Raw genomic sequence first — 26,993 nt, 5'->3', positions numbered from 1 at the left:
CGGCCCGCTGTCCACACTAGTGAACTTATACTCCATTTTTATACTCTTTCTGAGAAGATGATTAATATACTTAACCTTTCCCAAAAAAAAAAACAGGCAAAATTTCAATTTATTCCATTCGTGATAATTAGTTTTCTCTCTCCCTTCTCTCTAAAAAACAAAACCCTAAATCTCCCCCTTTGCTGCCGCCGTTCTCCTCCTTCCTCCCACCGCCACCCATCAACCTCATACCATGTCGTCGGGATGGGGTCTCTCAAGACCTTTCTCCGGTGACCCGTCTCCTCTCTTCCGATTAACCCTCCTCCCCTTTCTTACCCACACCCGGTTCTGGATCGTACGGGTCTGCCCGTTCCTCTCGGTCTGCGTGGTGTATGTGGGCTGTTCGGGTCTTATCAGACGAGTTTGTTGAGGTGGTGTGGCAGGGTGGTGTTTGGATATGGCGGTGTTGTGGGTTGGTAGGGAGGCGGTGGCTTTCGTTTTTTTCCCCTGTGTTCCGCTTTGTTTCTTTTATGTTTTTGTTTAATATCCGCTTTCGTTTTTGTTTCGTCTCTCTTTCTGAGGGCTCTGTCCCCGTCTATCGGTGGTGTCCTTCTTCCAGTTTGAGAGCTTTCGTTTTCCGTTCGTTTGCGGTTTTAATAAGTCGCTGAGAAGATCGGCGTTGTTATAGATCGTTATATGGTTTTACATATTTTGCCCGATTCATGGTTACAATCAATCACGTCGGAAGAAATGGATACTCGTCGAAAGATTCGGAGACCTCTTATGAATGAAAGCCTTTTGCGGCGAATCGATGATAGAGACTCTGTTGCAGTGTTTCATTCTTTGAACAAGAATTTATTTCCTATGGTTGTAATCGATTTGTATCCGATTGAGCTTGACATATATTGTAAATGTTGTATGACTTTTTATTAATGATAATGATCTTTTCTTAAAAAAAAAATATTAATTGAACCCTATAAATATCGGATCGAATATAAAATGAAATCCCTTGTCCTCCATCCTACTTAACGAGGGCATCACGCACTTACTTATTATAGCCCGCGCGAACCCATCTCCTAAACCAAAACGAAAAATTAACATCCAATCACCAATTCATCATCAAACCCTAATCCCTAAAATCCCAAATCAAAATCAAATCGATCTATCCTTCAAAAAAAAAAAAAAATCAAATCGATCTATAATGGAGACATCAAGTGAAGAAATTAAGGGGGAAGCGTCAAGTAAATCTTTGAAATCTGTTAATGCGTGGCTACGTTTCCAAAATACAAAAAAGATTTTAAAGAGGAAGAAAATGAATTTGCTTTCTAATCTTAATCTTGATCATCATCATAATCATCTTGATCTAACTAACGATCTTAGCACTTGGTCTAACCGTCGTCGAATGAGGTGCATCCAACGTCGTCTCCCTGTTGATGATTATTTTCATCGCCTTTCTGTTATGAACTCGGTAATAAATTCTTATATGAGATGGTCTCATGATAATAATATTGTTTGTTATTTTAATGTGTTCATCTTTTATAATTTATACTCCGTATCATGTTTAGGGTACCCATGAACACTTAGATCAACAGTAAGGGACTAAGGGTGTGTTTGGATTGAGTGATTTGGAGGGAAAAGAAAGGGAGGGAGAGTAGGGAATTTAAAATCCCTTGTTTGGATAGCAAATAAGGTTGGAGGGATTTGGAGGGGAGGGATTTGGAGGGATCCATTTTCCCTCCTTGAAGGCAAATCAAAATCTCTCCACAATAGGCAAGATTTGGAAGGAAATTGTATCCAAACACCCACTCCCCATTTCCCCTCCCCTCCCTTTCTCTTCCCTCCTTCCCCCTCCCCTCCCTTTCCCTCCACTTTCGCTATCCAAACACACCCTAAGGGTTGCTCTAACTTAAACCTAGGTCTTGGGCTCAATTTCTACATTGCAGCCGTGTTAAAACTCATACCGCCCTAGCCCTAGTGGTCATACCCGCTAAAATTCAGATATTGTTTGTTTGGATTTTTGATGATAATTGGCCGGCATTGTTTGTTTATAGGTTTGGAAATCGGAATCGCTACCTTTGATACACATTGGGTATGGGTATTGGGTAATACCCGGACGTAGTTAATGACAGTAGACAGTAGTTACCGTGAAAGGCGTACTTAGGTTGTGTTTCCATAGTAAAAGTGGAGAGAAAGGGAAGGGAGGGGAAAGGAGGGAAGAGAAAGGGAGGTAAGGGATGGGGAGGGCAAATGGGATGTGGGTGTTTGTATACAATTTCCTTCCAAATCTCGTCTCCGGTAGAGAGATTTTGATTTGCCTACAGAGGACCTACCACATAAATCTTGGTTTTATATGTGCGAAAATGGATCTCTCCAAATCTCTCCCTCTCCATTCCCCGACCCTTATTTGCTATCCAAACAGGGGATTTTAAATCCCCCACCCCCCTCCCTTTCTTTTTCCCTCCAAATTCCTCAATCCAAATACACCCTTAGTGTGTGAGATGATCCTTGTATATATAGAAAACTTGTTTATTGATCGTTTTAATCTTTATACTCTATTTAAATTCTAAGCTTCTATAAGAGAAATTCGGACTTCAATTTTCAAACCTATAAGTTTACTTTGACTTTTGTATTATGTTTCCCTCCCTATTGGCTTTTCACTCTTTTTTTTCTATACTTTTGCATTTTGAGGTGTAAGTGATGATTCTAAAGGATGATTCATGTCCGTCCACCCCGAATCATTTTGGGATTAAGGCAGTGATGTTGTTGTATTGATAGTAGTAAGTCCGTGTTTAACGAATAAAAGGACTGCTCAACCCGTATTACTGTAAGGCGGTGTTACTTAATGAAAGTAGCTTGGAAATCACATGTCACATATATGAAGTGAATCACCCTTTTCACTTCGTGTAGTTCAGACTCCGCAAGACTGGTCTCAAGCTAGGTTGATCCGTGAGGATTTGTATGTGAGATAGTGAGACCTATACGGCCATAAGTTAGTTTATTTCTTAACCAAATGTGTCAACCTATACGAAATTTACGGACATTAGCTATATTATTGCACATTACACTTGAGTTTGACTATGAATTATGAGCATGGTTTCTAAGCCTGTTGTGGATGGAATAAAAATTTACCACACTGGATTCTGTAATTAATTAACACAGTAAATTTTTGGAGTAGACTTTTCTTTGTTAAGTATCATTAAGACTTGCCGGGGTTTTAACTTTTAAGAATTTTTAATGGTTTAATGGAGTAGAACGATATTTATAGAAGTCGGTTGGTATAATTCTTGACGGAACTTTCATTACTGGTGTGTACATTTGATCCCTTTATGCTACCATATGAGGACCCTCTGAAGTACTGTATTCATATCTTAGCATAATTAGCAAATATACTACTCGTTTTATATATACCCACATTCTTGATGATTATACTATATTCATCTCTTAGTAGTTAAGGAGTATGTTAGTAAGCCTATCCATGAGTTCGTGAGCTTTGACTGTGGAATTTGAGACTGATTTAGATTACTTATTACGGAGTATTTAATTACAATGTTTGAATTGAAAAAGACCCAATTTGCGTCTTCGAATTACCAAGTATATATAGTTATTACTATTGTTGTGTCTTTGTATGTTTTTCTATGAGGACTAATCAACAACTTGTTTTCTGAAGATAAATAAGGATATCCCAGGCACTACATTATGCAGCAAGTGTGGAGCCGTATTCTGTCCGACGAACGGCAATTTATGCAACAGTTGTCTCACATGTCTGAATATCCAAGAAGACAGTGTTGACGGAATACCAAGTTCCCTTGCCGTCAAGTATTGTCAAGGTTGCCAAAGTTATTCCTTCACAGGGAGAGCAAATTTTGTCCCGGCTTCGACACTATCAACTGCCTTGTTAAATTTTCTTCTCAGAAGGATTGATATTCATCTATATCGACTCCATCTAAGCTTGTTGGGCGCTTCGTTTTTGCCCACAGGTCCTAATCCAAGCAACATCAAAATCGCGTTACTGCTCCAAGAAGACGCGGTTGATGGGTTGAATCTTATGAAGCGTCATATTATCAACTACATTGTTGCTCCTCAAACTTGTTATAGTTGCTCTTCTCAGAAACCTGCCTCTCAATTTACCAACGTTGTGCAATTTAGGCGGTGTGATTCCGACAAGAGAACTATAGGAAGATTTATGCTCAAAATTGGTAGTCATCGGACTCATCGCCGTGAAGTAGCACTTAAGAAGATGGAGCTAGTGAAAAAGGGGTTGGACTTCTATTTCGATACCATTGATGGTGCAATAACATATTTCAATTTCTTATGTACTCGATTACCTATCAAGCCCGACAAACTTCAAATAAGCCCGAGTAACAAGGACTACATTATTCCGGCTTTGGTGTGTCCTATTGGTCATGAAGATCTAGTCTACATTCGTTCCAATAAGGTCTTGGTCGATTTGGGTTTTTCAGGGCCTCTAGTGATTTGTACAAAAGTTACTAATTGCATTTCGTTGTTGGATCCCTTGAAACTTATAGAGCGCACTATAACTGCTGATGAGTATTGGAACGAACCAAATGCTTTTGATCTTTATAAAAATGTTTGGGATCTCGTGGAGTATGTTGTGCTAGATGTGCAAATTATTTCCAAGGAAGATGAGTATTCTTTGGCGGATGTATTAGTTGCTCAAAGTGAAGATTTTGGTAGATCTGACATTGCCTTTACAACTCGGACTCATCTTGGTCACATTTTGAAGATCGGGGATTATGCTTTTGGATATGATTTATACAGCAGGAATAACAGTAATACTGGTAATATGGATGAACAGAGGGAGTCGCTACCAGATGTCATTCTTGTGAAGAAGAGAGGTGAACGAATGAGACCCCAAGTTCGGAGGAAGAATACCAGTCCAGAGTATGAAGAGTTTTTGAGAGAGTTGGATAACAACCCTGAAGCAATGTTTAATTTGTCATTGAATGGTGAGAGTAAAGATATGAACAAACAGCCTGTAAAAGATGGAGAGGATTCTGATTTCGACTTGGGAGGCTTGCTAGCTGATCTTGCGTTGGGTGATAAGCAAGATACCGATACCCCTGGGCGCAGCGACGAGCAACATAGGTAGGACTTACAAGACTTTATATTTGAAGTTTCTGAGATTATTGGTGAGAAGTTAATAAATGGTACTACCCTTATGAATTTTATGATATATCTGGTATCGAGATTGTATATCTGAACCCAACGGTGTATCCTGAGACGGTGTATTATAATAATAATTAGTTAATTACGATTACAATAACAATTAAGTAGTATGATGATAATAATTACGATTACAGTTACAGTAACAATTGAGGTAAACCATACTGTACCTCCGAGATTGGGGTAAGGATGTTGCTAGTGGTGATGTCATTATGACCTCATGTGATGGCTTATGACCTACACGGTTCACTATTTTGCCTAACCGGTCAACCGGTTCAATTCACCAAATTGTAAGCCAACACTCATAATCAAATATTGGTGCACGTATGAATCATAGGGTGGCAATCAGGTCAGTTAGGTCGGCTTTGAGTCGAGTCGGGTCAGGTCAGGTTTTATCTAGTTTGGGTCATATTTGGTCAGCTTATTCTTTTGGGTTAGCTTGGATAGTTTCGTTTAACATGTTGAGTTATTTTATTGCATTACTTTAGTTTTCTAATGTAAATTTTTGTTTTTAAACTAATTCACTCTCATTTGAACATATTAAGCTTGATTATCATGGGGTCATCAATATAAAAATAATTAAGTCATTATTGGATCGCATTCATATGAGGTCAAGTTGGATTTGGGACTGGGTCATCTGATCATATCAAGAGTTGAGTTGGAAATGTGTCAGGTCGGATCGGTTTTGAGCTATTAATTTTTCGAGTTTTGTCAAGTCGGAATTCAGTCAGATCGTGTGAAGTCTGTCGGGTCAAGTTTTGCGAGCTCTATTGATTTACCCCAAACTTTGAAGGGATGGTTCAGATCAACCTACTGATTGATTAATTTCAAACCTGCCTTTTTGTCGGTAGGAAAGAAAAAGGAGACGTAAAACATGCAACATCTAAAAATCTAAAAATACAAAAAAAGGAAAATTCATAACAGCTGTCCTTCCATTGAAATAATCTCCTCCACATAAAAAATATCGATAACCGACTCAAACACGTTGATACATATCTAACCGTCCATCTCACATCCACCTACTCAATCTCAACCGCACGATTCTTTCTTTTCCGTCCATAAATACGCTCCATCTCTTGACCTAATTTTCATACCGCATACGATCCCATCTCTTCTTCTATCTTATCAATGGCGTTTTATTTCCCTCCAAATTCTCTAGATCTACTCTTCTCACCTTCGAATCTCGTGTTTTTTCCTCGGGATTCGCGTAGTTCGTCTCCCGATCTATCTTTCGAGCCTACTTTCTCCGATTTTCGACCGTAAATCATATCGTAAATTTCATATATTGCGTTTACTTAAGCTGCTTGGTTGATCGATCGATCGATCTAGTTCTTGATGTTCTTCGTCTCTCTGATATCGATTTGATGGTGAGTTTCTTAAGTTCTTTGTTATTTCATTTGATTTATGTTTTCAATTGAATCTTCATGAATATTTGATTAGTTATCGTAATCCAATTGATGTTTATTTGTTCGATTCGATTTTTTTTTTTTAATTTTTATTTTTCGATTCCTCACCTAATAATCGTTCTTTATGTTATCAATTCGATTTAAAATCTTCATCGATTAGCAAATTATTTGAAAAATTCAATGGTATTAGGTTCATCTGTGTTTTCCTTTGATTTAAAATTACTCATATATGATTGATTTTTTTCCTCTATTTGATTTGATTCGATTTATACCTTGAAAGTAACAATTATTGAGCTAATATCTACGGATTAAGGTCTTCATAGTTATTGAGATTGTTTTTCTGTAATATCTCAGGTTGCTGATAAGATCTTTATGAAGCGGTTATGAACGAAGAAGACAATTGTTTACTTGATTGAGAAGCGGTTATCGAAACCAAAGAGGATCATCTTCTAAATTCTTTAAAGACTATTTTGATACGAAATCGATAATATATGTTTGAGCTAGTAGATATGAATCTAGTATTAGGTTCATCTCTATGTTAAAAGGTAATTTATTATTTATTTACAGTGAGGTAAAAAAATTGTGAGTGTAGTGTGTGGTAGTAAAGACCTTTGCCATGTCGGGTGCGCTCGCTTGGCAGGTTGCCTATCTCAATAAAAAAAGGAAGTTTGTTTGGTGTTTTGAGGGAGTAGGTACGGGTATTTGCCCGACTCTCCCTCGTTGTGGTGTGTGCTGTGTTCTCGTGTTCGGTTTTTCTTTTGCACTTGAATTTCTTGTGCTCATGAATAACGCGGGTATGGACTAGTCGTTAAAGACGGGATAAGTTGTTGCTAAACTCAAGTATTTGAGTTTATCATGTCCTCGCTGATGTCCATATCCGCGTTATTCTAGCATGTTCCATACCCTATTCACCAGCAGTTTTGCCCGCGCTCAACATAGCAAAGTTACTCGTAATGGGAGATTGAAGAGCGCACAGCCACAAGGTATAATTCGCATCATATTTTGTTTCCATGTTAGATTTATTTCCTCGTTTCGCAGTTATCTTCACTTCATGTCATAACAGAGTTTTTCCATAAGTCGGAGTCCCGAAAACATAAATTGTCAGCAATTAAATTCACTTCATCCCTCCGTTCTGATTGTTGGCTTTACCTTTAATCTTTTATATCATGGCAATTATTTTAACAAAAGGTAAACCAATGATTGGGAAGGAGGGAGTAGTACAGGGATTGAAGTAGTCAACTCTCAATAATTAAACTTCAATTCTCTACAGTTCTTGGGAAATACTCCTGCTACTACATCGAAGGATAAGTTCCTTAAACGTCTTTAGTTCAATCGTCTATTGTGTCACATCCTCAAATATCATCCTGAACACTCAGTACATCAGTACATGCACGTGTAGTTCCTTACATTTGAGTGATTATTATTGACAAGCAAAGTCCTTTTGAGCTTCGAAGTTTTTACAATTTTAATTAAGTTCGCCAAATTACTTGCAAAACAGTTCTGCATTTCAAATCGAATGATCTTGCAATTCATTTCATTTAATACCCAGCTGTAGTTTACTGTTCTGATTTCAACCACAATTTTCTTTTTGTTTAGCATGTTTGAGATTTGAGTTATACGGAAGTGTGTTCATTTTCTAGTAGTAATTATTTTACTAGCAGTAGTGGAATACCTCTCTTTGAGCAAGTAGCTAAGATTGCTGCTATGATTTGTTAGTGGAGGAGGTAAAATTATTGTTGTTTGTAGTAGAAATGTAAGTAGTGTGATATATAAATGCTTGTATAATAGTTAGTTATCAACAACCATGGCGGAAGGATCATCTGCTACCTATCACGGCGTTGAGGAATGCACAAGCTGTGGAGGCAACTGTCGACAGACGTTTTTTTGAGGTACTTAAGTTGTCTGATCCCTTCTGTTCATCAATACTTTGATATTGGAGTCCTCAACTGTATATGTCCGTCTTATCTTTCATGTTTAATTTCTGTACTGATGCATGCTTGTTCTCATACCAGGTTATCATCCTCATCTTACTATCGTGGCCGCGGAGGGAGCTGACAGGAGTAGTCGTCGTAGTAGATCGCACCTGTTCCTTCTATTCTGCATTTCTTCTGTTTGTTGAAGATCTGAAGGTTCTATGCCAGGCATTCAAACTTGATATTATTGGTGTCCGTGAGTGACTGTTGCATTCATTTTTGCTTGGAAGCTGGATCTTCCATCTTTGGGTGAGATGTTTTTCTATTATCATCAAGACAACTTTCGATCACTACATTATTGTCTCAATATTTATTTACTTTTACCGCATATACTACTGCTATCTTGGAGTTGGATCACTTGAGGAGTTGATGATGATATGCGCTCTTGTAGCTCGCTCCACTTTCGAATTTTAATTTTCTCGTTTTTCTTCCCGTCTTTGTAATGGAGTCTCTCTTGAATTGAACCTGGTCGTATCTTAATTGATGTGATTGCATCAATTCCTATTTTTCTAAACGTGAAATATTGTAGGGGGTATTGTTACTCTGACTGTAATTATTACCTAAATAAATCATAATCTTACTAGATTTGTCATAAAACAGTTGTAATACTGTGGATAGAATCGTTTTGATTGGACGAAGTAGAAAACTGAATTGTTCAAATCTTTTGGGTACGTGTAACCAGAAAATAGGACGATATAATTAAGAATATATTAATGGAGTATTACAAGTACTACATATAAAAATATCAAAAATATTAATGATTTCCTGTTCTAGATTAGATTATATATATCCTTAATTATATATCTGGGAGAGATGAGCTGCAAGCCTGCAAGGCATTCCACAATGTTGAAGTGCTGGTTCTTCGAACACACCAAAACCGTAAACACTGGGTTATTTACTGGGTTATCGCTGTAATATGACACTAATAAGCACGAGAGGTAATGTTTAAAACAACAGGAGTCATAATTTGAGGGTGAAAATGGAAGCTCCTGTAAGCGCTGTGTTATTTTTCCATTTCAAAATTGGGTTATTGTGTGGTTGATCCTGTAAGCTCAAATGGTTAGAGCGGCCAGACTATACATTCTGGTAGTTGGTGGTTCGAATCCACCCAGGATATATGATATGAGATGATAAAGGTAATGCCGAAGAAAATAAGATGAAAATAGTCTCTTTTTTGTTAAGTAGAGGAAAGTTATTTGGATATGAAAATCAGTTAAATAAAATAATTTATTTGGGGTTATTTACTGTCAGTAGCTAAAATCTTTTCAAAACCCGACAATAGTTACCATCACCAACCATAAAGAACTTCAGCGCAATAGTTGGCTATTGGTCCAAAGGAAAGCTTATATTGGGCTCATTAAGCGCAATAGTTGGCCTGCAGGATTCGTATTGGGTCAAAAGAAAACTTCTATGGCGCAGGGCCGAGTATCGGTCCAAAACCGATCAGGGATCAAAGACCGGACCTAGAAAATTCGGTCTTGGATTCAATTTGGTCCGGTCTTGGACCGAAATTTATATTTTTTCATTTTTAAGTGGATGATAGTTAAAGTAACCATTATATCAAATAAGTTAGTTGATTAAAGTATATTTAGCATAAATAACCACTAATGTAAGTTTCTAACATTGTTTAGACGATAATATAATTGATTATTTTACAAAGTTGCCAAAATTAGTTACAAAACACCTTTATTTCTCTCCATTCGGTCCAAACCGACCGGTCTAGGACCAGAGTGGATTAAAATTGAATCTTCACAAAGTCTGGACCGAGGATTGAACCAAAATGAATTCAGTCTGGGTTCGTTCTGGTCAATTTTCCGACCCAGACCTAAACTTACTCAGCAATTGCCGGCTTGGACCACTTTTTCTGTACCTTGTCGTTCCAGATACTTATATTCACAAATTCTCATTTGTGACGGGCATATCCGTTGCAAGCTTGCGACGGGCCAAATACAATCCACATGGGGAGATAAGACAAAAGTAAATTGTCTAGGGAATAACATTCTCTTTTATCTTATCTACCCATGTGGGTAGTATTTAACCCGTCGCAAGCTTATGACGGATATACCCGTCACAAGGAAGACTTGCTAAATTATATTAGTGAATGTTCCTCAAAATATCTTGTTAATCTCTTTCTGGGTATAATGATTGTAGACGAATTTGGTACTCGAATTTTTTAGAAAGAGATTAGGAAAGTATTGTTACTCGAATTTGGTAATTAAATACTCCGGATTTCCTAATATTTGAACGCCCCAGCCCTCAGGGGCTGTTTATTTCCTAAAAAAAAAACATTCCTAGTTTGGGTTAAGGTAGGAGTTTACCTTACCCTATAAATAAGATAGGTTTTCCAATATCTTTTAATCTGATCATTACATAAATATACACATCGTCTATTCTTATTGTGACAGAGAAAGAAAGTCTTTTAATTTTAATATATAAGAGCTGCAAGTTTGCTAAATCATGGAAGGTTTAGTATCGAAGAAGCGAAAAAGATGTACTAGAACGTTTCATTATAAACGTTGCAAGTGTGAAGGACAACGTCATATGCTTCCAGATGAAATGTGGCTTGACATATTAACAAGGTTGCCCATTAAATCTCTTTTTATAAGTCGAACCGTGAGTTCGTCTTGGAACATATTAGCCACCAATATAAGTAATAAGATCAACATACCACAGTGTGGCTTCTTTCTTGGTTCCCTCAGTACTTACATTTGTCTCGAATCGCGTAAGGCAACAAATCTTTATACCCTAAATGCCCCTGAGGAATGTGTTTTGAGTAGCGGATATGATACGGGTTATTTAGCTGATTTAGCCTTTGATTTTGGCGACTTGTTCAAGAATGCAGCTTGGAGACGGAATTGGGTCGAAGAAAATTTAAACTTCTGCACTGTAAGTAGAGGACTACTTATTTTTATATCAGAAGATGATGGTGAACTTCATGTTAAGAATCCTGTTACTAGGGAAGCTTTTATTGTTCCGAAAACCAATTGGGCAGAGGAATATGGGTGGGGGGAGGATGATTTTTATCTCGTAGTTCGTGGATTTGAGACAAGCGGGTACAGTAACTTATTGATCGTTAGATATCAGGAGTCGTATTTTGGTGTTGAGTATTACTGTCCTGGACTTGGTAGATGGTTTCGATGTTTGTCAGACGACCTAGACGATGATCTCAGAGGTTCTGAATTATTACCAGACAGTTGTGTTACAGTCAAAATTAATGAAAGAAGGATGATATTTATATTGACGAAAAGTAACTGTGGAATCGTCATAAAAGTTCCAACGGGCGATGCTTGGCCTGCTTTAGCTGTGGTTTGCAGGTTTCGGTTGCCTGAAACCGTAAATGATGAGCAAGGGTTCAATACAAAATTAGGGAAGTGTGGAGAGTGTGTTTATCTATCTCATTTGAGAGGAGGCTGTCTTTCGGTTTGGAAGCATAACTATAATGAAGTCGATGATACATGGGTCCTGTTGCGTAGAATCAACATTAGCAGACGGTTGAAAGTTGTTACTGCTGATGATCCCGTTTCAAATTTAGGGTTCCATGAGGATTCACTCATCGTGTACATTTCGACCAAGTCGTCAATCTTTTCGTATTGTCTAGCCGATGACACCCTAAAATTGATTGTGCAACTTAATGGTGAAGATTCCCAAACATTGTTGGGTTGTAATGGAGAACCCGAAGGTGTCGTACCTTTTACTCCATTTTTGGGGTCTTTAACTTCACCAAATAAGAATTATTTTTAAGTGAATTCATTTAAATTTTCATCAAATATGAAATTCTTTGAAATCTTGGAAATGGTTTTCTTTTCTAGAATTCAGCTTTAGAAATTGTAATGATGTTTGGTATTCATTGGAATTAAGGGGGTGTTTGGCCAAGCTTACTAAGTGATTTTGTAATTGTAAAAGTAGAAGCTGGGCCAAACACTATAATTTAGGGAGAAAAAAACTACTTTTGAAAAGTCATAAGTTAATAAAAAGCTACTAGAAACAGAAGCACCAAATTGATGCTTCTGCTTCTACTTCTCCCAAAAACTTAGGATTATGGAAACTAAAAAAAAACTAAAAAACAGTAGTAGGCCAAAGTGCCAAACACATCAATTTGTTAAGAAACTACTTTTACAAAAGTTAGGCCAAACAACCACAACTTTTTCAAAAAGTAGTTTATGAAAAAACTCATTTTAGAAAGTAAAAGTTATTTCACATAAACTAGGCCAAACAGCACCTAAATTATAGAGTTTCAATTCACAATGATGTTTGGTCACTGTATTATCATTAGACGTTTTCTTTATTATTGTAAACTAGTTTTGTAACTCGTGCAATGCACAAGATAGTTCTATGTTGTTTTAGGATTTTGACATTTATTTTTATCCATAAAATTGAACGGCAATGTTTGAATATAAATGTACAACAATTTTTTGCACAAATTACGATATATAGTACAAGACAATTACGTATTTTTTTTAAAAAATATTAATAGTTTGAATTCCGAACACAATTTTTTTTTTTTAGTGTCAATTACGAAAACAAATATATATGAACAAAATAGTTACCAAAATTTGCACGGGAAACTTTCCAACCCATTGACATATAATATGTGCTCTTTTATCTAAGTTTATCTATTAACAGTAAGTATCACTATAGACGTCCACTATCGTCTATAGCTATAGACGGATAGATGCTCTCTCACAAAATTAAAGTGGGAGAGCAAGTGGGAGTATCCATTTCCCACCCACTTGCACTATCTACTTTTTATTTGTGAGAGGGATACTATCCGTCTATAACTATCTATAACTATAGACGGATACTATAATGAGAATTTGTGATCCTTTAATAAAACGGAGTTGTAAGGGTCCATTACTACCTATCTGCATTTTAATACATCGCACAATTTTAGTTTCATTCTATTTCAAAGATTAGCAGCAACGAGATACATACCGGATTTCGTCTCAGAACAGCTGTTTGTGTTGCTCTGCACAAGACAGTCATTACGGATTTCTGGAGCATCCAGTTTCGTGAGACATGAAGACGGATATAATACTCAAGAAAGACAACCAATGCCTTAAAATAGGGTAATTACCACACTTGCTCCTTGTGCTAATTTTACTATAGGAATTGTTGGTGTAAAAGTAGCAGGAAAATTTGTTGAAGACAAGTCCTTGTCTTGCACAATTTGATCAGGTGCGGAACTAAATGGCACTAGAAACGCAGATTCCGTAAATCCGTAATCATTAACAGCATAATATCAAGTAGCGGACTTTATGGCTAATTTTGTATACTAATATCATTTTCTTCACATATCCGTCTATAATTAAAGAGGGGCTAAATACAAGACCACATTCCTAATAGGACAAGCAACAAGTGGGTGGTGGGGGTCAAAAATGTCACAATTTTCAAGCTATTTGACCCGTCTTTAGCTATAGACGGATATACCTGTCTATAGCAAGACTAGCTGCATTTTCCTATAGGCGGTTTGAAAATCATTGGTTGTCTCTCTTTAATGGAATAATGGAATAAATCAAAATGGCTCACTAAAGTGGCTGCTCTTCTTTCTTTTGTGAAGTAGCGGTCCTTCGATACAGTTCTCGACGCAATTTTCATCTTGAGTCATTCGGAAACAGCCTCTTTGTGTTGCTAACACAAGGGTAAGGCTGCGTACATCCGACCCCCCCCCCCCCTTACCCCGCAATTTGCGGAAGCCATTGAGGCATTGGGGTAATGTTGTTGTTGTTGTCTCTCTTTAATTGTCCAATGTTAGGGATTAATGATTAATCCTACTTCAAGAGTTCAAGGGATAGATTTAGTTATTTTTCCTCGAAAGAATATCGCAGGTGAATATGAAGCTATAACAGTGTGAGGCAGCCGGGACTTGACAGCCCATCATGATTGACAGTAAATGTTCATGTTTACAAAGGAATCTCAAATAAACTTACATAATGTATGTGCAGGGTACAAATATTACATGTTGAAAGCCTTGCCCTATAAACGCGGAAAGGAAGGATAATAACCTGCAAAAAACAGAAGTCCCAATTTTCAATTCATTTCATTTTGATTATGCGGAGAAGGCAAAGCTTTAAGTAAGTTCGTCCAAAGTTACGACTTGGAAAAATCCAGAAGTCCAAGGTGAGAAATTGTGCTATTCATGTGGGTCAATCATTTCTTTTGTCACTATGAGGTGATTTCGTAAATTTGTAACATAAATCTTTCTATATTCTGTAATGAAAAGCATGTATATCAGGAAGAGATACCACTATGCTCTTCAAGAAGCTTGATTCCCTAGCGACGTCGCAAGTCCCTCTGTATATGGAGAGAACCCAATCAGCTCAGTAAATAACCCAATTCCATTTTTATCAATCGATAAGCAACATGTATGCAACTAAGCAACTGCTTCAATGCAAGATAACCACAGAACATTAGAAGTAACCCAGTTCCAGTTTCGCATGGACAGGGAGAGATTCACGGAGAAGGTGAGAGCATGTACTCGATAATGTCTCTTCTCTTGTGAATTTTGAGAGGTTACTCATTGAAAAAAAGTTAAAAGTTTAGATACTTTCATCTTCGTAACTGTAAATTCAAAAAACCCTACTATTTCTACTTTAAGAACCATTTAAAGTTCTAAATGTCTGTTGCTTTGGTGCCGTGGCGGATCTTAAATCGGCTGCTTCTATATTTTATGTTTTGAAGAAATGGTGGTATATAATATTGCTCAAGCTGTATAGTCAAAGATATGAAGTGTAGAGAATGAAACATGAAGTGTAGAGAATGAAACATGAAGTGAACACACTATTATGAACTTATTTTCCGACCTGAAGTATGAAATTGTACATATAGACTAGCAAAACGTGACAACTTACCCTTGGTCCGCGGTCAGCTACTTGAGGTCCTCCACTGGACATTTGTACTGGTTGCTGAATCATCTCTGGACTGTCATGCTTATAGAATGCCTGCAGCGTCCTCACGACAAATGGACGCACTATATTCACCTCCATAGCAGAGAGATTTTTAAGCTGGTATCCAGAGGATGGCACCAAGAAATTATTATTTACGGTTCAGACATCATAGAACTAAAAAAATTTCAAAAAAGATAATAAGGGGATAAAAACAAGAAGCGGTATACTTAAGACTGAAGCAGCAAATAATACCTTCACAGCATGTGTTCTAGACGATATCGTCTCCAGGCCAGACTCAACCTTATGGAATCTGACATCCCTGATGTCTTCAATTAAAGATCTCACCTACATATTATGTATACACGAATCTATTAGGGTTCAAATACGAGAATTTTAACGCTTTAACTTCCAAGAGATTCTGAACTGACCATGTATATGTCAGGAATGTCATCCCTAGCACTGTGGCATAAAACAAAACAAAAAATGAGACTCAACTCATGCAATAAAATGCAATGAACTCATGAAACTGACATTATAGCTTATAAGCACTAACTGGTCAAAAAGAAGCCGGGAAATTTCCACATAATGGAAAGGTAGTGGCTGAAATTCCTTTGGAGAATCTCGTTCAGCTTCTAATACTTCTGTCAGCTTTTCTGATGATGGAAAAAAGATTAGATGAACGTCATAACTTTGTCTTACATAGAGTAGGTATCAAATTCAAACAGACAGATTTAGAGAAGTATAGATTCATAAGAGAGAGCACGTTAAACCAAATGAGACACACAGATAGATATCCGCTGCTACCATCAGACTTTAGATAAATGATACAATTCACATGCCATAACATTCAGGTTAATGAAGCAGAACCAAATCTGTAAGGTACTCCCCCTACAGGGTAACACGTCATGAAGCTGGTGTTTCACAAACTAGTACTACACTATTCATCCTGAAGTTGTAACTTCATTAATCGCTTTAGAAAATTCGTATCACAGAAACCTCGAGGCTTATGGTGAATTATTCTTAAGAAATCCCAACACGTGCTTCATGACATAATTATACTAGCATATACAGTAGCTCATTTATGACCTATGAATCTAGTTTTGGCTATTTTTAAGAGCATGAAAAACACTAATTTATTTAAATATAACAAAATTAAGAGTTCAGCAAAGAATAAGCTCCCAAAATTGTCACACTGCAATATAGAAGCAACTACGAACAACTCAAATACATATGAATGCAACAGTTGTCTCCCTACATAGCGACAACAAGACGAACTTTTCAGAGCACAGATAGGCAGTCATTGCTTGACTACTACATCCCAATATATCAGCATTTAAGATCACAGAACAACTAAAGGAAGCAAAGAAAACAATATTACTTCGTACATTTGAGTAAGCCCAACTGAAAGTACTCACCAAGCGACATCCACTCGGGTGGTCGAATCGTACACTTGCCTCTTTTCTTCAGTGCCATAGCAAGCCACAAAGGCACCTTTGTCGCTATTTGTGGACGGAACGGACCGTAATCACCCTAACAAACATACACACATACAAAATAAACACACAACAAAGATCTAACCTTTCTATTCAAATCAAATGATAATAAATAAACAAAAACAATAAATTAGAGCGTTAGACTAAGTTTACCGAAATTAAATTAAGTGGCTCCATTCTCATATTCGGCACGATTTCGATAATTTCATCTTCAGCTAAGAATTCCATCTACTTCCAATTAAAATTGAACTAAGTTAGGGTTTACACTATCAAATTAATCAGTAAATTGAACTGAATTGAACTAAAAGAATTCGAAGAATACCTCAGCTGCTGAAAATACTGAAGATTCCGGATCACATTGACCAGCCATTACTGGAAAAATGATCAAAAACAATAAAATCAAAAAGTACAGCAAATTCGAGTGTAACAATTGTAGTAGATCGATCAATTGGGGATGAAACAAACAAAATTAAGCACCATTGAGGTCTAATTAAGTTAAAATTATGATGAAATACCTTTGTTTTTAGTGAAATTAAATTAAGTTATCGGCAATAATTTGGGGATTTTTTTGGCTTCAAATTTGTAAAACCCTAATTAATTTGGCGGGAAATAGGTTAATGACTGAAGAACGAAATGTGAGGGAGCAAAATAGCAATTAGCAAATGGTCCGTTTTGGCCCAAATACAAATCAACTTTTTTCAAGAGATGAATATATTGGGGCTTTGCCCCTCTTTCGCACCAAAAAAAAAAAAAAAAAAAAGAGATGAATATATTTTCTTTTTTTGGATATAAATATTAATAATAACTTCAATCAAATGTTGGTGAGTGGTGACCAAAGAAATGAACAAATCTGAAGATTTTTTTTTTTTGATAAGTTAAGAAACTAGGTTGATTCAGGGTATGATCAACCTATTTCATCCTTTCGAATGAGTGAGGTAAGTAGAAACTACCGGCTTTCAAACCACCTCGAAAGAGTTAGACATAAATGTCCAATAGAAGCCATGAAGTCAGCAACCTTGTTGGTTTCACGAAAACAATGTTTAATTATCACTTCATCGAACAAATGAAGGTCTAATTTCACATCCTTGATAATACTAGAGATTTCCCAAGAAATTTGTCAAATACTACGGAGTGAGTTAATAACACATAAATTATCACCTTCCACAATTAAATTTGAGATTCCTAAATGTTTAGCGGCTAAAACACCTTATTTTAACGCAAGAGCTTCCGCAACAAGAATATTATTATATCCGCATTTTTTTGCTCCTAACATAAAGATTTTACCACTATCACTATGATCTCTTATACAATATCCTAAAGCAGCTTTATTCCATTCTATTCTCGAACCGTCAAAATATAGCTTCAGGAAATCGTTTATTGGTTTCTCCCACCATATTTCTTCCCTACTAGAATTGATTCTAGTTGACTTGTCTTTTTCGGGATTGTTGAGATCCTTATCTCTAGTCTCATTCCAAATCTTAATGCTATTATTACAAAAAATAATAATTTTGCTGATATTGAAATGAACATTGTTAAAGATAATGTCATTTCTATAAAATCAAGCATTCCACAAATAAAGATAATTTTAATGAAATCCTCTTTTGGAATTAAATCTTTGAGATAATTGAGTTTCATAAGAAAACTTTGACTTGCAATATTATCATAATTTGACAAGAATTTGTTAAAACTAATAATATTTATGTCTTGGATAACCAAACTAATCAAGGGACATTCGTAAAAGAAATAATCTTTGTTTTCAATATGATGATTGCACAAAACACAATTAGGTAGGACATTAATATGACTTTTAAGAAGTTTGCCTTTCGTTGGGAGACCATCAACACAAGCTTTCCAAAGGAAAATTTTTAACTTTGGAGGAATATTTAATTTCCAAATTCAGTGAAATTCACATTTTCAAGACTTTGATCGAATAAACCTTGACCAAATCTGAAGTTATATTGTAGTGAATGATAAATTTTGGAGGGGTTAGATCTTTAATAAGTGTGTTTGGAAAAAGATGGGAGAGAATTCGAAGGATGAGAAATCATTGTTTGGTTAGTAAAATGAATGTAGAAGGATTTGGAGGGGAGGAAAAATGAATCCCTCCATTTCCGTCATACAAGGCAAATTATTCTCCATAACATAGGCAAAATTTAAAGAGAAAATCACCTCCTCCATTCTCCATCCCCTCCCCTTCCTTTTTTCCTAAGGGTGTGTGTTTGAATTGAAGGATTTGGAGGGAAATGGAGGAATTTGAAGGGATGAGAAATCAATTGCTTGGTTAGCAAAAATAAAGATAAAGGGATTTGGATATGAGGGAAAATAGATCCCTCAATTTTCCTCTTCCAAGCCAAATTATTTTCTTTTCAACAACGGCAAAATTTGGAGAGAAAATTCCCTTCTCCATTCTCCCTCCCCTCCCCTTCCTTTACCTGATTCCCCCTTCACTCCCTTCCCCTCGGTTTACTGTTATCCAAACACACACCCTAATATAGTTATATTAACATAACTATATTAGCGAGTAAAATGGAAAGCGAAAATTGAAAAAAAAAAAATAGCTAATTAATGCTAGTTTATTCAACCTCTTAACATACACGAAACACAATTTTAAGCTTAACATGCTGTCTTCTTATTATATATGCTATGTGGTTTATTTGATGCCATCTAAAAATTACTAACTTGCAAGTTTAACACAATAATAAAAATTATTTTGAATTAAAACAGAGATGAACTAAAGTAAACAAACATATGATGAACTTAACTAAACTGGACATAAATCAATTAAACTTATTTTATCTAACTAATCTTAATTTAATTTAAGCTTAAATAAGTTTCATTTAATTAAGTTTTATTAAACTTAAGTTTGACTTGACTTAAATTAACACTTAACTTGACTTAAAATTAATCATGTTGAATTTTATCCAATTTAATTAAACTAAACTGTATTTACATAAATTTAAAATAATCTTAAGTTATCTAAACTTATCTTGAAAATTTGAAGTTGTTAATTTGGAGTTAATTTAATTTCAGGCTATAAATTATGTTCATTTTATTAAATTCAGTTATTTGTAGAGGATATAAAAATATAATTTCAGTTTTGTTTCAATTTTCTTAATTTATTTTTGTTTATTGTTTTAGATCATATAAATTTATCAATTATGCATATAGATTCAATTTAGAAAAATAAGGTCTCGTTTTGTCACACCCTCAATTCATGGGAATTCTAAACTCCCAAGAATTGAGTTTTTGATAACATGTTTGGTTACCCCCCATATTACAAAATGGGGGAGTTTACAATTTCAAGGTAGTTTTCAACTTCTGCCTAGGTAATTGGGAACTCCCCATCCTATTTCATTAAAATTACCCATTTGCCCATTTGTATAAATTAGTTGTCAGTAATATTACGGAAGGGTATATTGGTGATTAGAAACTAAAATCATGAAAATTGACACAGTTCAACCAAACATTGCATGAGAGTTTAATTCTTGGGAAAAAACAAACTCCCCCAAGGCAACTAAACATATTTTTATCATTTCATGGTAATTGGATGTAGGAGTTGGATTCAGTGAATTTCAAACTACTACATGAATTTTATTCCCTCATGAACCAAACAAGGCCTAAGTGTAAATAAACGAGATACAACTATACAATTTAAATCTAGCCCGTGTAAAGTTTCACAAATTCCTACTTGTACTGTCACAAACTTGTAACACTAGTCCATTTCCTTTTCGGCCGAAAAGAGCCGAGTCTGACCGAGTTGTATGAAGCTAAACTAGCAGGTAAAAGTTTTTTTGAATAGAGTTCAATTGAACTGAAATGATGTTATAAAGAACATAGCCTAATAATTGAATTAAATAATGTTTAAAAAGGGTCGGTCAAGGTCAGGTTAGTTCGGATTTAGTCAGATCATTACGGGATCAGGCGTTTTCGGCTCAGCTATTATAGAGTTTTTTTGCGGATAATTTTAGTATGGAACAATAAACATTAGGATTGAATTAATTCCCGTCCGAATTAACTTGATTCTTGAGTTCAAATATCGGATCAGATACGGATTAGATCATCCAAACCGGATCAATTTTACCACGTATCCGTCACGAGTAACTTGATTGTAAAGCTTTTCGAGAAATCTAAAAATCGAACCGACCAATTTTGTAAAGTCAAAATAGCCCACGAGATATCCGAAACGACAGTCCGTTGAAAGCCACCAATAAACAACAGAGTAAAAATATAACCCACTCACAGATTTATTTTCGATCACACAACACAAAACCTAACCACTTAAAAATCATCAAATCTCATTCTCCAATCCTTGATCATCTTCCTCTTAATCATGGCCCGTAAATTCTTCGTCGGCGGTAACTGGAAATGCGTAAGTTTTAAATCCTTAATTTCTTTTTGATTGCTTTAGTAGTATTTTTTTCGGATTTAGATGTTTTCTGATAATATGTTATTTACCGCGAATTCTTATTTGACACCGTCTTAAGCTTAAAACAGTCGTAAATTTAAGACGTTTTTACGTTTCGAGCGAAGTTTTGTTGATTTAAAATTGTATGTGATCTAGATTTTGTTTCATTGTGAAAACATAAAAGTACGTAGTACTCCCCCGGTCGCGTTCATTTGCTTACGTTTTGTATTCGCTGCAATGTGTATTTTAATCAAAGGTAAACAAATAATTGAGACGGAGTGTGATTTATATGATCTTGTTTAGTGAAATTATTGATTAAACGTAGATGATTAATATATTCATATGATGTGATCTTATTCAATCTTAATTGAGTTTAATTAGCATGCTAGTTAAAATTAACAGCATTGATTGCTTAAGTATGATTAAATCATCATGATTCAAGGATTAATTCGAGCTAGAAGTTTAGATTTATGTCGCGATTACATTTGCGAACGTTGTTGTATTGTTTTCGATTTGGTTATATGTTTGAACGAATTGTTATGTAGAATGGAACTACCGGTGAGCTGAAGAAGATCATTGAGACTCTCAATGCAGGGAAGGTTCCATCAAACGATGTTGTTGGTACGGAAATACGCATCTGATTGTGGATTTGTTCTATTTCGAGACTTTGTTTATAAATATGTTAATTTGTTTTGTATTGTTTATTTTGGACTTCAGAGGTCGTGGTTAGCCCGCCATATGTGTATCTTCCTTTGGTGAAAAGTGAGTTGAAGCCTGATTTTCATGTTGCTGCTCAGAATTGTTGGGTTAAGAAAGGTGGTGCTTTCACCGGTGAAGTCAGGTATATTCAGACTCATTGTTTACATATTTTTACCACTACTAGCTAGAGGGTTTTGTGTGTTTTGAGGACGTCAATTTGCTACGTTATAAATTAACAAGCCTGGGGTATCAGCTGAGCACTCAGGAGGAGCCTGTCTCAGTAAATTAAGGCTGAGTACTAATAACTAAATCGTAAATAAGAGGCTGCATCCAAATTATAACAAACTAACGCTCGTACTTACATTGGTATTCAACAACCAACGGCAATACTTACTCGATTACCAGATTGTTGTTGAACTGAGACACTAACGATAAGGCATACTAACACTATCATTAGTTCTTCCTGATGTGCTCAACCTCATTACTGTGGATAGCTAAACATATAGAAACATTAAAAATGGTAGAAGTAGACATGCCTCAGTCGCATAATCTAACATTCCCAATGTCTAAACACACGATCTTTAATTCTTGAATGGTGTTCTTTGCCAATTCCGTAATCCAGCATGTAAACGGTAAACCCACATTCCCACAACTTTGTCCCTTTCCCTTTTCCACCCCACCAACTGTAACCAAATAAAGGGTGTTGGTTCCTCTCGCTCCCTGCTGTATCCTGATTCCTGCCCAATGTTTCCCTTCATCAAAACAAGTTGATATCCACTTCTCTTCATGTGCTGCTGTTGTTGAGATGGTTTATATCTCGTTGCTATCCTCTTATACCTTGTGAACCACGACAGGAGGAAATCTTTGATACTTAGGGAGAATGCTGTATCTGTTATGCTAATAAATACCTCTATCGATATGATTACTTTGATATATGTGTACGTTGTTGGGGTTGCTTGATTCACATTATTGTCTGCATCTCTAATTGACATTGTATAAATGTAGTGCGGAGATGCTATCTGACTTGAGCATTCCATGGGTCATCCTAGGTCATTCGGAAAGAAGGGCTTTGTTGAACGAGTCTAATGAGGTAGATTTTTGTGTTGAATACTTGAATGTGCTTCAATAATATTATTGTTTTTTTTGGAATTCAGATTATTACCCCATTTTGTGTGTGGTCTAACAACTTAATCATATATTCTGTTTTTTCTGAAGTTTGTTGGAGACAAGGTTGCTTATGCTCTCTCAAAAGGTTTGAAGGTCATAGCTTGTGTGGGAGAGACCCTTGAACAACGGGAAGCCGGCACAACCATGGATGTTGTTGCTGCACAAACCAAAGCTATTGCTGGTAGGCATCTCTAGTATCAGTTACATCAGTTAACATTATAACTAAGTTGCAGTGAGCTTCACTATCCATGTGAATATGTGACAATGTCTAATCCCCATCTTTTGAATCCTTGACAACTGACGAGTGACATGCGCTTGTTTGATGTCCGCATCTGACTCACCCTGTATCCGCCTCAACTTTACCTGGGAGGATATTGTGCTCACCTCTTCCCAGAGTGAAGTATATATGTCTTATGTCATTTTTTAGGATTAAAGGATTGGTTCCTTAAACGGAGTATCTTATTTGGAAACTTTCATTTAGTTTCAATTTTTAAGGCATAAGTATAAAAAAAAGTATAGTTACGTCAGACTCTGTAGAGTTCGTCTTTATCTGAATGCATGATTCAATTTTGTAAGATATGTATGTTCATAATATTTTGCCTTTTATAATGCTTGTAATCTTGTATTATTTGAAAATTCTTAACTAATGCCAATTGTCTTTCTTCCACAGATAGAGTAACTGACTGGACAAATGTGGTTATTGCTTATGAGCCTGTCTGGGCTATCGGAACAGGAAAAGTTGCATCTCCAGAGCAGGCTCAAGAGGTGCATTTTCTTGTTTGAATTCTTTTGAACACTTCAAATATCTTTCCTGCTGCTGTTTATATACTTCTAATAGTTAGTACTCCCTCCGTCCCGGTCAATTGTTGTCCTTTGGTTTTGGCACAAAGACCAAGGAAAGAGTAAGGGACCAATTATTAAATGACAAGTGGACCAAATTAAGTGTGTAAGATCAAATTACTCATCAAATGCATTCCTAAAATAGAAAGGACAACAATTGACCGAGACACCCAAAAATAGAATAGGACAACAAATGACCGGGACGGAGGGACTGAGGGAGTACTTGCTAATGTTGCATCTTCTGCATGAACTTGCTAAATCTGTTGCGATTTGATTATACCATCTTCATGTCTAACTCTTAATTCATGCCATCTTTGTTTTACATGTTTCTGATTCTTAAAGTCTTCACTTTCTTTGTTTGTCAAGATTTTTATCGTGTAGTTACCAGCTCGATCTTATCTTTTTCTTAATAGGTTCACGCAGAACTCAGGAAATGGCTCGAGTCTAACATCAGTGCTGAAGTTGCTGCCACCACAAGAATTATCTATGGAGGTATTTGTTCGCCCCATTCAGTCCTGTCCATTTGCTTGCTGATTTTGACATTTTGTCGATGCGAGTTAACTTGTTTACCTATGAATGTTTGACAACTTCTACTCGTTATTTTAAATATCTTTTCCAATAAAGATACGTGACAGAAATCGTTTGCGCTATACAAATGTCACATGTGCATGTGCCACATTAATAAAGAGAAGAATGTCAAAACACATTATAAACGAATGAGTTGTTCTGCCCATGATCAATTGGTTTTGGGTTGAAAGTTGGAACCGTTTTAGGACTTCTGAGGTGGACAATTTATCCTCTTTGGGGTTGACCCATTCCCGTGTCATGATTTTTCAAGAAACGCCTGGAGCAATTCATTCCTCACCCCCTGCTGTCCAGATTGCATATTTGTAGTATGATCCTGGACTCCCAGCCTACTTCTCCCCCGTCTGATAATGATAGATTATCTCGTCTATTGTAAGCCATAAAAAATAAAAAGATCTCTGTTGCAGCTCTTACTTTCTCCCATGTATTAAATTAGCCTGTCTGAATCATGGGTTTGTGCTTCTGTCTCCACTGTTTCCTTACATTGCACTATGCTACCATTTCCGTGATCCCTCTTTTGATAACCAAGAATCCCTCTATGGTTGGTCTTGAGAAATGAGACACTATTGTTTTGTTTCATTAATTTAGGTTCTCACCTCACTATCTCAGATTATCAGCTACTCTAGTCATTTAATATGGTGTTAAAACTGTCAACTTTGACCTATATGCTTTCCATTTTAAAATGGTGGTCAAACCATATCAACTTTGATAAATATTTTCTCATAATACTATTTTTTTTCTTCAAAATAGTGACATGAAAATATATTTGGAAAAAGAACTTGATAACTATAGTGGAGGCATAATGCCACTGGTATTATGGCTACGTGACTCCGTCCACGGGAAATTATACAAACAAATGCATAAAATATCATATGGGCTCACTATTTACAGTGGAAACGCAGTGGAAAAAAGTGAAAATTACCGTGGCATTAGGCTTGCATTAAATATAATGGTATCTTTTCATATATTTGGAGAAATTAGTTATCAAAGTTGACATCGGGTGGACACTGAAGTCGGATGAAGCCAATGAGAATGGGATAGAGGTATTATTAAGATTGTTGACGCATGGTTTCCCATTTAATTTCCCCGTATACTCTGACCACTGTGTAATGACCAATAGGGCTCCTCAGTGGTGTGTTCTTGAATTGTTGAAAATCTTCAGCTGTGGTTGGTTCCATACATATAATAAGCAATGTGCACTCCTTTCTGTGTAAGCTAAAAACTCAAAGCATAGATCTATTAAAGAACTGTCTTTGAATTCCTGAACCCTCTTTCTTTAGGCTTAGGTTGGCCATATTTCCACATGACATATAATGACATCCAATCTATCATAAGCTAATTTGGGACATTTATTCATTTATCTTACAGTTCATACTACAACATTACCTCAATGCTTCAAAGTCTCTTGACTAAGGCACGTCAAGACTTGAGAGCGTCAAAATGTGCGCAACCTTATCTGTGTTAACAACAGTGAGATGTTTCAGGATGACTCATGATGAAAATTCTGTTGTTAATTGCATAGAACGGGTTCTAATTCACAATAATAAAGGACAGCTCCAATTTAGCGCGCCATATAAACAGAAAATCTTTGTCTTATAGCAAATGAAAATTGTGGAACAGTTCATACTCTTGTGGAAATTTCAGTTCTTTTTATTTATCTGCATCTTTTTATTTATCTGCAATATTGTTGTGATTGCAGGTTCAGTGAGTGGTGCAAATTGCAAGGAGCTAGCTGCTAAGCCGGATGTGGATGGGTTTTTGGTTGGCGGCGCCTCTTTGAAGGTAGATATATCTTCTATAAATTGTACTTTCTCGTCAAAATCTTTCCTGTTTGACTCTAGTCCTCTTATCTTCTCTCCTTTTCATACAGCCCGAGTTCATTGACATAATCAACTCCGCAACTGTAAAGAGTTCCTAAATCTGCGACGGGTATGTGAATTTTGGAGTTTCCGAGCTTTAGTATGGACGAGATACTATTTCGCTGAACCTGGTTTTTGACAGAATAACCTCTCTGTACTTGGACACAGTCATGCTTTTTTGGCTATTGTGTAGCTAAATAACCTGACATTTTTGACAGGATTGTTTTACCTGAAGTACATCATATTCAGTCTTGTTAAATCTTTGAAAAACATTTTTTTTTTTCCAGAACGAAAAAAAAAAAGAGTATTTACAAGTCTTCCCGAAGGCTTGATTGCATTTGCAGTCCTTATAGAGTAATCCTATATCCTTATAAAGGTTTGATGCTACTTTGGGTTTTACTTCTTCCCTCGTCTGACAATAACTGGGTTAACTGAAACGGTCTCTAAAAAATGACAGATGCCTTGCTTGCTTATGTTTTCAGAACACTGGAATTATTTTTATGAGCTTTAGCCATTACT

General features: G+C 36.2%; 4 protein-coding genes and 1 long non-coding RNA gene across 7 annotated transcripts; 4 read left to right on the top strand and 1 right to left on the bottom strand.

The window, feature by feature from the left end:
• Positions 1 to 991: 991 nt before the first annotated feature.
• Positions 992 to 5,260, top strand: LOC141612443 (uncharacterized). Its single transcript, XM_074431220.1, has 2 exons — positions 992 to 1,447; positions 3,647 to 5,260. The coding sequence occupies exons 1-2, from the start codon at positions 1,181 to 1,183 to the stop codon at positions 5,087 to 5,089; spliced, it is 1,710 nt and encodes a 569-aa protein (XP_074287321.1). The 5' UTR covers positions 992 to 1,180; the 3' UTR covers positions 5,090 to 5,260.
• A 735-nt stretch (positions 5,261 to 5,995) lies between these two features.
• Positions 5,996 to 9,056, top strand: LOC141612442 (uncharacterized). Its single transcript, XR_012529096.1, has 4 exons — positions 5,996 to 6,530; positions 6,924 to 7,952; positions 8,016 to 8,458; positions 8,582 to 9,056. It is a non-coding gene; the product is annotated as an uncharacterized LOC141612442 (long non-coding RNA).
• Positions 9,057 to 10,999: 1,943 nt separating this feature from the next.
• LOC141614752 (uncharacterized) lies at positions 11,000 to 12,283 on the top strand. The gene has a single exon (XM_074433498.1). It carries the CDS (start codon positions 11,000 to 11,002, stop codon positions 12,281 to 12,283), a length of 1,284 nt encoding a protein of 427 aa, XP_074289599.1.
• A 2,101-nt stretch (positions 12,284 to 14,384) lies between these two features.
• LOC141612438 (DNA replication complex GINS protein PSF2) lies at positions 14,385 to 17,659 on the bottom strand. Of its 3 annotated transcripts, none has more exons than XM_074431213.1 (10): positions 17,435 to 17,659; positions 17,242 to 17,291; positions 17,073 to 17,147; positions 16,842 to 16,956; positions 15,980 to 16,079; positions 15,855 to 15,885; positions 15,679 to 15,771; positions 15,391 to 15,543; positions 14,785 to 14,833; positions 14,385 to 14,544 (listed from the first exon to the last, which is right to left on the bottom strand). In XM_074431213.1, exons 2-9 carry the CDS (start codon positions 17,287 to 17,289, stop codon positions 14,813 to 14,815), a joined length of 636 nt encoding a protein of 211 aa, XP_074287314.1. In that variant the 5' UTR covers positions 17,290 to 17,291; positions 17,435 to 17,659; the 3' UTR covers positions 14,385 to 14,544; positions 14,785 to 14,812. The 3 variants fall into 3 exon arrangements, with proteins under 3 accessions (XP_074287314.1, XP_074287315.1, XP_074287313.1); XM_074431214.1 differs by having other exon boundaries at positions 17,242 to 17,293; positions 17,438 to 17,538; XM_074431212.1 differs by having other exon boundaries at positions 17,242 to 17,588.
• A 3,424-nt stretch (positions 17,660 to 21,083) lies between these two features.
• Positions 21,084 to 26,811, top strand: LOC141612441 (triosephosphate isomerase, cytosolic). Its single transcript, XM_074431218.1, has 9 exons — positions 21,084 to 21,288; positions 21,870 to 21,945; positions 22,042 to 22,165; positions 23,029 to 23,113; positions 23,239 to 23,371; positions 23,861 to 23,955; positions 24,444 to 24,522; positions 26,315 to 26,397; positions 26,486 to 26,811. The coding sequence occupies exons 1-9, from the start codon at positions 21,250 to 21,252 to the stop codon at positions 26,531 to 26,533; spliced, it is 762 nt and encodes a 253-aa protein (XP_074287319.1). The 5' UTR covers positions 21,084 to 21,249; the 3' UTR covers positions 26,534 to 26,811.
• Positions 26,812 to 26,993: the final 182 nt, after the last annotated feature.

This window comes from Silene latifolia, chromosome 11, assembly GCF_048544455.1.
Source record: "Silene latifolia isolate original U9 population chromosome 11, ASM4854445v1, whole genome shotgun sequence".
Lineage (NCBI taxonomy): Eukaryota > Viridiplantae > Streptophyta > Magnoliopsida > Caryophyllales > Caryophyllaceae > Silene > Silene latifolia.
Note: the sequence above shows the minus strand (reverse complement) of the source record. Positions and strands in the feature narration are given on the sequence as shown.

Excerpts from the sequence above, each read along its gene's own strand:
- LOC141612443 (XM_074431220.1), top strand. The coding sequence starts at position 1,181 with ATGGAGACATCAAGTGAAGAAATTAAGGGGGAAGCGTCAAGTAAATCT. Across the intron at positions 1,448-3,646 it reads GCCTTTCTGTTATGAACTCG|ATAAATAAGGATATCCCAGG; the intron begins GTAATAAATTCT and ends TGTTTTCTGAAG.
- LOC141614752 (XM_074433498.1), top strand. The coding sequence starts at position 11,000 with ATGGAAGGTTTAGTATCGAAGAAGCGAAAAAGATGTACTAGAACGTTT.
- LOC141612438 (XM_074431213.1), bottom strand. The coding sequence starts at position 17,289 with ATGGCTGGTCAATGTGATCCGGAATCTTCAGTATTTTCAGCAGCTGAG. Across the intron at positions 16,957-17,072 it reads AGCCACTTAATTTAATTTCG|GGTGATTACGGTCCGTTCCG; the intron begins GTAAACTTAGTC and ends TATGTTTGTTAG. Across the intron at positions 16,080-16,841 it reads ACCCGAGTGGATGTCGCTTG|AAAAGCTGACAGAAGTATTA; the intron begins GTGAGTACTTTC and ends TTCCATCATCAG.
- LOC141612441 (XM_074431218.1), top strand. The coding sequence starts at position 21,250 with ATGGCCCGTAAATTCTTCGTCGGCGGTAACTGGAAATGC. Across the intron at positions 21,289-21,869 it reads TCGGCGGTAACTGGAAATGC|AATGGAACTACCGGTGAGCT; the intron begins GTAAGTTTTAAA and ends ATTGTTATGTAG. Across the intron at positions 21,946-22,041 it reads TCCATCAAACGATGTTGTTG|AGGTCGTGGTTAGCCCGCCA; the intron begins GTACGGAAATAC and ends TTTGGACTTCAG.